General features: G+C 43.8%; 1 protein-coding gene across 13 annotated transcripts in view; it reads right to left on the reverse strand.

Moving 5' to 3' along the window:
- Positions 1–12,310, reverse strand: part of CEP63 (centrosomal protein 63) — a 64,177-nt gene that overhangs the window by 50,737 nt on the left and 1,130 nt on the right. For 8 of the 13 annotated variants that reach the window (XR_016443331.1, XM_090055941.1, XM_090055937.1 and 5 more), the window contains exons 2-5: positions 11,750–11,839; positions 7,978–8,116; positions 3,869–4,049; positions 1,619–1,714 (exon numbers count right to left, since the gene is read on the reverse strand). Coding sequence is in view for 12 of the 13 variants with exons in the window: in XM_090055941.1 (XP_089912067.1) it covers positions 1,619–1,714; positions 3,869–4,049; positions 7,978–8,021 (321 nt within the window). In the remaining variant the exon portion in view is untranslated. The remainder of the gene's footprint in view (positions 1–1,618; positions 1,715–3,868; positions 4,050–7,977; positions 8,117–11,749; positions 11,840–12,310) is intronic. The other 5 variants (XM_090055933.1, XM_090055935.1, XM_090055936.1 and 2 more) reach the window with 2 other exon arrangements.

Below are 12,310 nucleotides of genomic sequence, written 5' to 3' on the forward strand. Positions count from 1 at the left end.
CTCTGCTATTCCAGTGGAAACATCTCTTGAACAAAGACTGCTAATCATGCTGAAATAAGGGGTTTTTAAACAAGGACCAATTTTTTTTCTTTTCACGTATGCCCTACCATAAGCAAGAATCAAGCAGTTCTCCAGAGAAGTAAAGCCAACACACTGCTAGCCTTTCATGGTATTTAACTCTAAGTTACTGACACACTGGGGAAGCATAAGGAAACAGCAAAGGTCCAAATGTGAAATGCTGTCCTACCACCTGCAGGAAATCCCAGCATCTGCTGCATTACTGTGGGCAAGATGACTTCTGTGGGACAGAAAGTCTGGAATTCCTTTTAAGAGTCTCTGTCAAGTAAACTTAGTATTTAGGAAGTGAATTAACATACACAGGAGAGCAAAATCTCTTCAGTAAAGCTAAGCACAGAAAGAGTCTTGTGCTAGGCCTTGTGGTTTTGGAGGAACAACAAGCAGGAGTGGCGTCAGGCTCTCTGCCCAGCCAGCAATTAGAAAGTCTGAGATCTGGATACCTGCCTTTGCTAAAAGGACCGTGGATCACCAATGGAGTCCACAGTGGCCACTCAAGCAGCAGCAGAATAATGTTATTTGGTCCTGCCAAACTCAGCCAATGACAAGGTAAAATGGCCTGCACCCAACTGGCAGTGCCTTAGCTAAGTCTCAGGATGGACATACCAAGTTTCACTAGAAAAAAGGGTTCTCATCCCGAGGAAAAATAACCCAGCATCTTTCATGGCCTGGTAAACTTGAGTTCTGTGCAACTGGCTTAAAAGTGGTGAAAGCAACATCTTTTGTCCAAAAAAAAAAAAAAAGATTAAAAAAAAAAATCTTACTCAAAACAAAGCGTCTGTTCTGAAAAGGGGGAAGTGCCTGAGAATCCTGCAATATATTATTGCTACTGTGTTTATAAAGAAGATGCTCCAGTGCTAGGATGATGACTAGCAACGTAAGACAAAGAGATGGAGAAAGGACTTTGCAGGAGGCCTTAAAATATAGTCTTTCTTATTTACAAGGAAGTAAATATGTCTGTGGCAATTTTCAGAAAGAGAAAGATGGTGTCCTTGGGTCCAAGTTATATCTCGCTGTTCTGAGCACACAAAATGGTGCACTATACTAGTTAGCGGATGGCTGCTACCTTCCTGTGGATGTACTTGATTGTGGATGTGCATTTTTATGCTCTACCATGATTTATCTCGTTTATTTCACATGAAGAAGGCCAGCTGCACAGTCATGCTTTTTTAATTTCATGATATGCTGGGGAAATGATGCTGTTGCCTGTACCCATAGCAACATAAGCACACACATTCTGATAGCTGGGGTGGGAGAAGACAGGAAATATTTGCTGTCAACTTCTGCAGATGTTTAACATATATGAAAATAGCAACAAGTCTTTGCAGCAAGCACTTCTACTTCTACAGCAGTTTTAAGCCCTTAAATCCTCTGGAATAAAGCATATGACACAGGTTCTGTGTTTCTGTCTCTAATCTATTTTCTCTTCTGGCACATGGCAGAGGCTGTAAGATTAAAAAAAAAGAATGAAAAAGAAGCAAAATTAAAAAAACAAAAGTAACAAAATAGTTAATCTGCCAGATAACATTTTTCTGCAACCCACCTCCTCTTGAAATGTCTTCAACTGTTGTTCATACTCAACAGCCATGTCCTGCTTAGACTTCTCCATGCCTTCCAACTGCTGGCACAACATCCCAACCTAAAAAAATAATTTAACCACTCAGTAACTGTTAGCACAGTAAGTAGCAGGCTTTAACACATCTGATTGTATCACTGCTAGACACCAAAACTGAAGAATTCCTCTGTGTGGGACATATAAGTGGTAGCAACTATGAGCATAAGGGCCTGATCCTACAAAACCTTCTACACTGTGGACACTCCTACCAACTAGAGGGGTAACTCACCACAAAGAAAGTTAAACATGTGCTTAAATCTTTGCAGAATTTGGGTCTAAATTTACCCAACTGTGTCAATTCCAGACCCTACTTTTCAGCTGTTCGCAATTTTCTGAGATTTCCACCTTTTAGACAGAAATTAAGCTGGGCAAGTTTCAATCAAAAGGCAATATTTTTCTATGTTATTTGATCAGAAACTGTTCAAAAGATACGTATTAAAATCAAGCTTTCATTGACAAAGATAGTCATGTCCTTATCTCATCCCTTCAGGTGAAGAAGAAAGCCTCCAAATTACATGTGCAGGTAAAAAAGAATCAAAGTAAATAAGACTTTGAATCTTCTGAATGGGAGACTGTCCTTATGTTATATATATATATTTTTTTAAAACCCCAAACAACAATTCTCAGCTCATTTTCATTTGTGCACCTTCCCTGGGTTCTGGGGCAGCAACCTGTTCAATTGCCTGTCTTTGAAGCATCCAGCTGATATTTGAGCAGCATAAAACAAAAACTATGTAACAAGTCAGAGGAAGGCAGAGAGGGAAAGATGATGAATAAACAATCCTAGAGCAGGAACAGTAGAGTGTCCGTCCTGCAATGATCTTAACCACAGCTTATGCTATTGCTCTAAGGTACATTATAAATATAACCTACCTGAATCTCTACTTTCTCCTACTCATTTTTATTTTAAGCTGGACTGCATAACAGTTCTAACACTAAGTATATACATACTTGTTTATTTTGAGGACCACAGAAACAGCAGCTGTTTCTTGGGTAACAAAGGCATACAGAAACACAAGCATTGTCAATGGCTTTTGTGATAAAAGTGAGAATTCCAGTCCAAAAGGAGTTAGAACTTGAATGTCCTCCATGCCTCCCTCACCTGCTGCCAAAATACTATTTGTGGCAAGGGCAGTGTGCTGACAAGAAATGTACATGACAAAGGAGCTGCACAATCAAGACTGTTTAAATGAAGGCATTATCGTTGAGCATCAGAGGATGTGGACACACAAATTATACCACGCTGAAAGGGTCCATCATTGTTAGTTGATCCATAAGAACTGTTTCACGTTTCTTCTCTCTTTCACAGCAAGTGGAGACTAAACTGAAGTAATTTAAAATTTGCTTAGTTCAGAGGTGAACTGCCCCAGTTCAGTTTTCACTTGCTTTGGGACAAGAGCAGACACAGGAAGCAATTACCATGGATCAACTAACACATGGTAATTTCCCCAGACATGCACCTTTTAAGTCAGTATAAACTGTTTGTCCACACCTCAGAGAGGTCCACAGCACACCACATTCCTCTTGACCTCCTAGGATCCAAGAGAAACATAACAATTCAGTTTACAGGAGGCAAAGTTTATTACAATCAACCCACAGAAGACGTTCCTATATTGATGCAACAGTTTATCATGTGTATTTTTGAAACACCAGAAAACCAGCCCTATGGCTCATCTACACAAAATAATCACCTCAGAAATTCTCAGCAAGAGCCCAGTGCAGTTTAGCAAATCCCATTCTCACTTTCCAAGTGATGACATGCATTCAGGATGCTTACCACTTGTCTGTCACCAGCTATTATTTCTGTGTTCTCCACAGTTGCTTTGAGAGTCCAGTCTGTGATTTCGGCACCCAACTATCACCAAGTTACTTTAGGAGTCGGGTACGTCACTGCCATAGGTCCCTCTGGAAATCCCAGCCCAGTAGTGCAAAACAGGCCACAGCCCTTCCTTGGCATAGGACTAAAAAACCTGTGCTTGTGTTTTTACATTTTTAATTAACATTTGCTTTGCCTAATCTCTACTCTTTAATCAATAAAACACCAGCAAGGAAAAACAGATGCTTCGAACAGAACAGTGACCAAAATGGAAAGTGCCAAGTCTACGAACACTGAAAATTTATGTTTCCAGATGGAAGGACAGAGTTTCTGGATACAGAACAGAGTAAATCTGACAGTACCTCTTTGTTCTTTTCATTCAACAATGCTCTAGTGGAAGAAAGCTCCTGATCTCGGACCTCCAAGCAAGCCTCTAGGGCCTGAGCCTGTCCTTCCCACTCAGATTTCTTGTGAGCCACCATGATGTCAATCTGCTTCATCAGCTCATGCAGCTCAGCCTCGCAGGATGTCAAGAATCCTCTGCTGACAGGTAGACAACTTGTTAAGAGCAGGGAATGGACAGTACAGATACTGAACTCAGCAAAGTGTATGGTTTCCCTGCATTCCCATACCCACCTCACCCCTTGGCACCTCCACCATTACAAGCAAACTCTCTAGAGCCAGCAGTTAGGGTTTTATTCAGGTATAATGCTTTCCTTATCAAGGCCCCCCCGAAAGAAAATTCTTTAACATTTTAGAAACTAACCAGACAGACTAGTTTAGCTCAACATGACTCAGGAATTCTTTACCTACATGGTGAACCTGCAGGGTCAATTTAGCAAACATAATCTTGTACTCATACTAGACTGAACTAACATTAATGCATGAGCGACCAGAATCTCAGCTGATGTAACTCAGCCTAACACCACAGAAGTCAATCGAGCAAACTGGTTTACATAGCTAAACAGCCAACCTGAAGCATACATGTAGCACTCAGCATTCTGAAATAAAATAGCTTAGCTGTTTTAGGTCTTTTTCACCTATTCACCCCAAGAAATGAATTACTACCCTCAGAGATGGGATTTTTCAGAAGCACTCCACCCTAACCCAACATGTGTCCTGTTAAAGTCAATGCGAGTTTTGTCACCACCTTCCATGAGCGCAGTTATGCCAAATTCAAGCACTTTCAAAAACCTCAACCTGAACAAATAACCTTAATTATATACACTATGTAGCAGGGCACTAGGGTGCCTGCTACTGGCATTAGGAATAAGGGATGTGGAAGCTCCCTAAGGCAGCACAGATGTTGGTTGCCAGAGCAACCAGGCTGGTCATACGACCAGAAAGGGGGCAGGGCCGGGCCTTTATAAACAGCCCAGGCCAAAACCTAGTAGCAGTTCTCTCCAGACAGCCTTAGGCTGGGTGTATGGTTGCTGCCTGACTGCAATGATGCAGGGGAAGAGAGAACCCTAAGGGAGGTAGGGCTAAGAGCCAGTGTGGCACGGAGTTTATGTTGTGAGCCAGAAGGTTCCTTGTGATTATGTTACAGCCGTTTGGCTCTGGGTTTAGTTATGGTTATACCAGAGGACCGGGTGAGGCTGTAGGGGTGTGAGGAGGCCTCACGGGGGCTCCCCAGTAGCTTGGGGGTTCCCGGTGCCCAGCGGGGGCACAGTGAGCAGTGCCACAATGGGCACAGCATTTTAGAGTGCTGGAGAGGCGTCCGGTGAGTGTGGGGTTGGGACCCCAGCGCGAGAGGCGCGGCACAGGCCCCCGAGAGGGCGAGGAAGCGTGGCATAGGCCCCGAGAGGGCGAGGAAGCATGGCATAGGCCCCGAGAGGGCGAAGAGCCCAGAGATGGATGAGACGCCCCAGGAAGGACAAGATGCGTGGAAGGCGCAAGACAGGCCCCGGTGGGGCATTGCCTGGGCGAGGCAAGCCCAGAGGAACCCAGAGAGGGACACACGTTATGCGGCAAACCCCAGGGGTGCCGCTAAAGGGGTGCGGGTCATAGGACCGGCCCAGAGGCGCCAGGAAAAGGGTGCTAGTTCACGAGCAACCCAGGGGCGCTGGTAAAGGGGCGCAGGTCGCTGCACCAGCCCAGAGGCACCGGGAAAAGGGTGCTAGTTCACGAGCAACCCGGGGCACCAGTAAAGGGGCGCCAAGCGTATAATAAGTCCCGGAACGCCTGAGAGGGGTGCCGGGGCATGACAAGCCCCGGGGCGCCCGGTGTGTAGCACACCCAGAGGTGCCAGAGAGGGGTACCAGGGTGTGGGTGCATAATAAGTCCAAGAGTACCGGAGAGGGGCGCTGGGGCAGGATGAGCCCAGGGGTGCCAGAGAGTGGAGCAAGCCCAGGGGCACCAGACAGGGGCACCAGGGCATGACGGGCCCAGGGCGCCAGAGAGTGGTGCCGAAGGGCAAGGACCTAATAACATCCAGGAACAGCTGCGAGGCTTGGGGTGTGCTGAAGGGGAGGTTTGGAGGCACGCATTGCCCTAAGGTCGGAGGGTATAGGGGGCCATCCCAACTGGAACGGGAAGTAGTATTGGCACAGTGTCTAGGCGATAAGTGGCAGCCTCCCCAACTGAACCAGTTAACATCAAAGACGTGGCAGGAGAGGATCAGAGGGTGCTGAATCGCCTAACTGGCATGGCAAGGGGCACTAGGGAGCTTCACGGCCGCTCGCTAGGCCCCGCCCCATGACACACTAAAACAGTGTTTCTCAACCAATGGAACGTGTCCCACTGGTAGGAGCTGAAGTGCAAACAATTGTTTGTTTGTTTTTTTCAAAAACCTTCAAGTAGATGAATTAACAGATATCTCAAACAGCGCAGTTTTGTGGGGTTTTATTTTTATTATGGTGGGACCAAGGTTTCTGACAAAATGGTTGGTAGGACATAAGGTGCAAAAGGTTGAGAACCGCTGCCCAAAAAGACAAAACTCAATTTATTATATAGGAGCATAAAAACATCAATAAAATACTAAATGCTACAATTTGGCACTTGAATAATGCACAATAAGCTAAACAGGTTTCTCTTATTTTATATTTTAAAAAAATATTGCCCCAAAGCAGAGACTTTTTATACCAAGTTTGAGTCACAAGAGAAATCTTACAGCTAAGTTATCAGTTCCTGAAAATAGAGGTTTATCACATAAATGCTGACAAACTGCTAAGCAGAACAGGTTGGATGACACCACAACAATGAAGAATAAAACATCTGCAATCTACTAGAGAGAGTCTGCTCCCTAGAGAATCTGGGATTGCGAATTTGGTGCAGTAATCAGTGAAGCCAATTCAACTAACTTCTCTGAAACTTCACAAGTTGCTCAGCTAGGGACACTATTAAGTATTGCAAGATACAGCCCAAGAGAGCAGTGAACTCCATGCTGATCTTTACCCCTTTAATTTGCCTGTCAAACAGGAAGGACTGAAAAGAAATGGAAATCAATAGGTTAAAGGATTGAAATTTCTCCGTTTCCCCAGAGTGGCTGCACACTTCACAACTTGACAGTTTTTCTATAGGGAAAGAAAATACGTTCTTAAAGGAGCCGACCTCACTATTAAATTTGATGCTCACCCTGTCCTGCAAAGTGACCAAAAATTAAGCAGGAACTATGGCAAGTACATTTATTTTGTTTGGAGGAACTGTATAATAAGATTCATGTTCAGGTTCTGAAGCTAGTTATGCAAGGAAGAGGTGGTATTTGCCATCTTTAAGGATTGGGCAATTTCTGAAAAGGGATTACCAAAAGGGTCTTACACAGAGATTGAATACAAGTGGAAGAGTGACTTCCAGCTCAAATTTCCTCAATTACTACGTAAAATTCTGCTTTTTCTTCCTTGTTTTGAATTGTAGATTCAGCCTAGGCTCTCAGGTATCTTAGCCTGACTCTAGCATTAAAGATTCTGTAGCTTGAAGACATTTAACAGTTCTGCTGATAACACGCAAGCCAAAAAAAGAATACAGCTTGCACTCTTGCCGCTGGATGGTCCCTACAATGCCAGCAGGAGCAAGAAGCAGTAGGACTTATTTCAGCTAGGAAAGCAAACAGATTGGAGTAGATCTGCAGAGCGGAACCATGCTGCTTTTATGTATTTCACTACAACGGCACTTAGTGTCAAAAGAGCTTGTAAGAAGGCTGTAAATATAACAGGGAGTGACAATTATTCAGAAAGCTGAAAGTACAGATATGCCAACTATTAAAACTATGAAGGCTGGCAGCCAGAGACTTCTGGAAAAGCAATTCACTACTGCTCTGCTCCTGCTCCAAGAAAAAAAAAAAAAATCAGTGGCACAGTATATCAAGCCCCACTAACTACATCCTGAAGGCTTTACTCAAGCATAAAACCCTGCATAGATAAAGGTTTGGCTGACTAAGGAAAGAACTGAAGGACTACGGCATTTGAACATTAAACTAATACAGGTGTTTCTTTAGTTAAGAGGAGACTATTGCAAACAGCTGCATACATACCCGCCACATCCTTGCTTTTGCATTCCCTCCAGCAAAGCCTCCATCACAAACGTGGTCCTCTATAGCAGGTAGAAAAGCAAGCGAAGTGGAGGTCAGGCTGCAGCACTTGATAACACGCTCTCCAGTGGGCTGTAGAAATCTGGAGTAGGGAGAAGAAGGTGAAAAATTACACAATTTACAGGGTATGTGTAGGAAGGGGCCAAAGAGTTGCAGAGTCTTCAAGAGACTTGCAGGCCAAATGTTGGCCAGAGATATAAAAAATAAAGAAATATCAGTCAGAACAAGAAAATCAGGACCATTGCTCACTGATTACCATCAGCTTAGCTGATGCAATAACGTGATCCAGCAAACACAATGATTTAAACAGTGGATGTGAAATATGTAGTCAGGCTGTGAACTTTAGTGGGCTGGTTAATTCAATGGGTCAGGCCATGATGGGGCTGGGAGGATTTTCATCCTCAAGAGTGTAGGACAGTGCAGAACAGTAAAGAGACACAGAAACTGCTGGACTAGAACAGCCCCAGCATCCATCTTGTTTGGGACAGAGGCCAGCACAAGCTGCTTACAACAAAAACATAAGAACCCTGCAGTAAGAAATTGTGGGATAATTTGTACTTGCACTGAAAAATATCCAGCTCCACCTTCCCTAAGCTCCTTGATATTCTATTGCCTGACGTAAGTGCCTCTCTCTTGCCAGTTCCACACACCAGCCAGGTGGCCTGATTTGGGTTGGACAATTCTAGATTGAATAACACTGGTCAACATCCCAGGACCATTGGTTGTTCCTGCCTGAGGTTGGTTAATTTATTAATTGATGCTAACCGTGAATGCTCATAAGCATGGAGGTAGAGAGCTGACTGCTCCTCTTCTCCTGTCTCCAGGTGTGAAGTGGAGAAAGAGGTAGAGAAAGCAACCAAGAGCACTCTCTCTAGACTTCCACCCGTGAAGGCAATCTAATGGCAATACAAACTCCCCTCCCTGATAATTAAAGTTGCAGTGGAGGGGGCTGGTCTGTCACTCTGAGGAATGGGGAAAAGAAGAAATGAGCGCTAAAAGGAAAGAACACCAAAGACTGGAAAAAAAAGAAACAAAGGTATCTCCAGAAGAGAAAATTCATGCTCCCCTGAGGGTGGGGAGAGAGAGACCCTCTAAAGTCACTAAAGAATAGAGTATTTTGTACTTACTTATACTACAGGCCATTTGTCAGAGGCCACACAAGAGGAACCCTTCAGGAAAATAGCTAAGGGCAGAATGGTCCTGTTGTACAGGGAAGTTGTGCTGTCTCCACATCAGCATGACACCAACATTGGGTATGCTCCAACCTAGCCAATGCTCTGGCAGCTACATTGATAGCAAAAGCCATGCTGAAGTAAGTGCCACATCTGACAAGAGGTAACTGGAGTGCTGGAAAAACCCTGATGAATATCAAGGGAGATACTGGTGAAAATGTAAGTATCTAGATGGGTACAAATGCCTTGGGAGAGGACTGCTTGGTGGGACTCTTGGCTTAAAAATGACTGAGGCTGCTGGCAGTGGTAAACAGACTGAGTCTTCAGCTATAAATGTAATTATATATTAATAAGAGGAGCAGGGACATACTTGGGGCCCAAGGATTTCTGTCAAATTAAGATCTCATAAAGTATAACCTTCACACCAATTTAAAGATATAGGCCACACAATAGTTGAGTCCAATGTCAAATAGTGCATCTCTTGCCAATGTACTCCAGGGAAGTCTTCACTGGACTCTAGTAGCCAGCAAGGAAAGGGTTAAAGCAAGCACACTTTTAAAAACACTATCTTCTCTTTCGAGCAAAGGCCTATGTCACTGTTTCTACAATCTGACAGATAAAGCACTATTCTTGATGGCTTATTTGCTCTAAAAAGTCATAGCCAACACCAGAACCATTTGTTTGACTGCCTTCATGTTTTCAGTTTGAATCTGCCTTTAGCCAAACACAGCCTCTCAACCTCAGAACAGCTGAATTATGAAGAACAGCAGAAGCATCACCCAGTAGGTCTTAAAACTCGGTTGCTCTATCACCATACATTATACTGGAAGTCAGTATGGTCATTTCTTTCTAATCCTTGAAGGATCCAGTCACACTGATACCTTCCAAAGGGCTTTAACTTAGGAGTTACAAGTGTCAATAAATACTCTGTAAATAAGGGATTTAATATGCAAGTTTAAAGACACTTGTATTCTTGAGCCCACAACTTCCCCAAGCGATCATATCCCCCCTTTCACCTGGACAAAGCAGGACTTCTACATACATCTTCTTACCCACCCTCAAACCTTGCAGAAGTGTTACTAATGAGATGATAACTCGGATCATGGGGGGAGCTGGACCCAAAGATCTCATGAGGTCCCTTCCAGCCCTAAACTTCTGTGAATTAATCCCACCCATACCCCACCTTAGCTAGTCTCAATTCATCATTCACCCAGCTTCCTTACAGAAACCAGTCAGGTCAGGCATTCAGACTCCCTGTTTTACCAGAACAACCTTGTCCCCACAGTAAAGGAAACCTAATAAAACAAGCAAGTGTGCAAACAAATGAACAAACAAAACCCAAAAGGCTGTGGTCTTTTTCAGACCCTTGGAGGAGTTAACACAGACTCCTTACTTCTACCTAAGCACCACATCTCCCCTCTTTTTACCTTTTGCCAGCCTGTGCCTGGATCTTCTAAGCCTTTTTGTGGCTCCACCTCAAACCCCTCATTAGCTGCAGCTGCTGTCACCCTTCCTGCCAGGCACTCTTAACTGTTGACTACATGCAGCTGGGTTGCACAGACAGACTCTCCACCTTTTTTCACATACACGCCCAAAGCAACCATCTGGCAGAATTCCACCCTATGCCCTCACCTCTCACAGCTTTTTCCTTTACCAGCCTAATCCCAGTTCATCCAATTATCTCCCAGAAGATACAAATTCCCTCGTACCCTGACATGCTGTACCTCAGTCAGACTTCCAACCAAAATGGTTCAATACTGTTTTCCATTAAATGACAACTCAGATCCTGGAGCACAGCTCCATGGTGAACAATGGATACTGCAGTCACAGTATCCATGTCAGGCCCTGAATTTAATATTAAAATAGGTAGCCATAAAGGCTGCTATTGTGAAATATAATATTGTTTTCCTCAAGTCCAATAACAAGAGCTTGCAAAATTCCCAAGTTCTGAATTTTTAAAATAAATGGCTCCATAGATATTTCTTGAAAAAAATCAAATAGGAAAGGCCAGAAGCCCTACCTTCACAATTAAACAGCCTACAATAAGACCCAGTGTGTTTATTTAAACATGTCAAGAATTGCTCCCTGCAGAGACTGCTTTGGGATTCATGCTTCACAAAGTTCACCGATACCTAAAGCTTTCATTTTGTCTTGGCACAGGTGTTTCCAGCTCTGGGAGGTAACACAACACTGGGACTTTTAGATTACATCATTCTGTATTGCATTGCATGTTTTCTTTTCTTTACCATTTGATATGATTTTACTAGCTGATCTTCACTGAACCATGAGAGAGTGCTATTTCAAGCTTGCAGATGGTATGAAGCTAAAAATGAATGTTTTATATACACCAAACAGCAGCAACTAAAGCAGTCAGTTAAGGCCATAACACTGAACAAGGTGCTCTAACAGGAGTCTAACTTTAAACAGAAATAGTCCCAGCAAAATCAAGCTTAAACACATATGTGGACATCTTCCTGATCCAGGGCCTATGTGAAAAAAGTGCAAGATAGGGTCACACTGTTCTGAACACTAAGCTGTGATACCTCCTGATTGGGATGGACTCCAAGACTGAAATTGGAGAAAAGATCCAGATGGCTCAATGGCACCAGTTGTTCTTGTTTTGGGACATCTAACTGCAAGGTAAAAAGAGCAGAGGCAATGAGCCAGCTCAGCAATGGGGTCAATAAAGACAGAGGGGAACCCACAACCCTTTCCCGGCAAGCTGTGTAACCACGTGGTTACAACACATCTGAACTTTCAGGGTGGACTCCAAGGACAGAGCGAGTCCATTGCTACAGAAGCAACTTCTGACCAGTCCCCTCAACCAGGATGGCCAGAAAATGCCTTGCTGCCAAAGGTGGCACATGTCAGTTTATCGTCATACATTATATTAGAAGTCAGTTTGGCTATTTCTTTCTAATCCTTGAAGGATCCAGTAGCAGTGATACCTTCCAAAGGGCTTTAACATTAGGAGTTACAAGTGCCAATAAATACTCTGTAAATAAGGGATTTTTTAATATGCAAGTTTAAAAACACTTGTATTCTTGAACCCACAACTTCCACGGTGCTCAGTGCCCAGCCAACAGCCAAGATGTGCCCCACAG

This window comes from Crocodylus siamensis, chromosome 6 (genome assembly GCF_052110815.1).
Source record: "Crocodylus siamensis isolate JL-2025a chromosome 6, ASM5211081v1, whole genome shotgun sequence".
NCBI lineage: Eukaryota > Metazoa > Chordata > Crocodylia > Crocodylidae > Crocodylus > Crocodylus siamensis.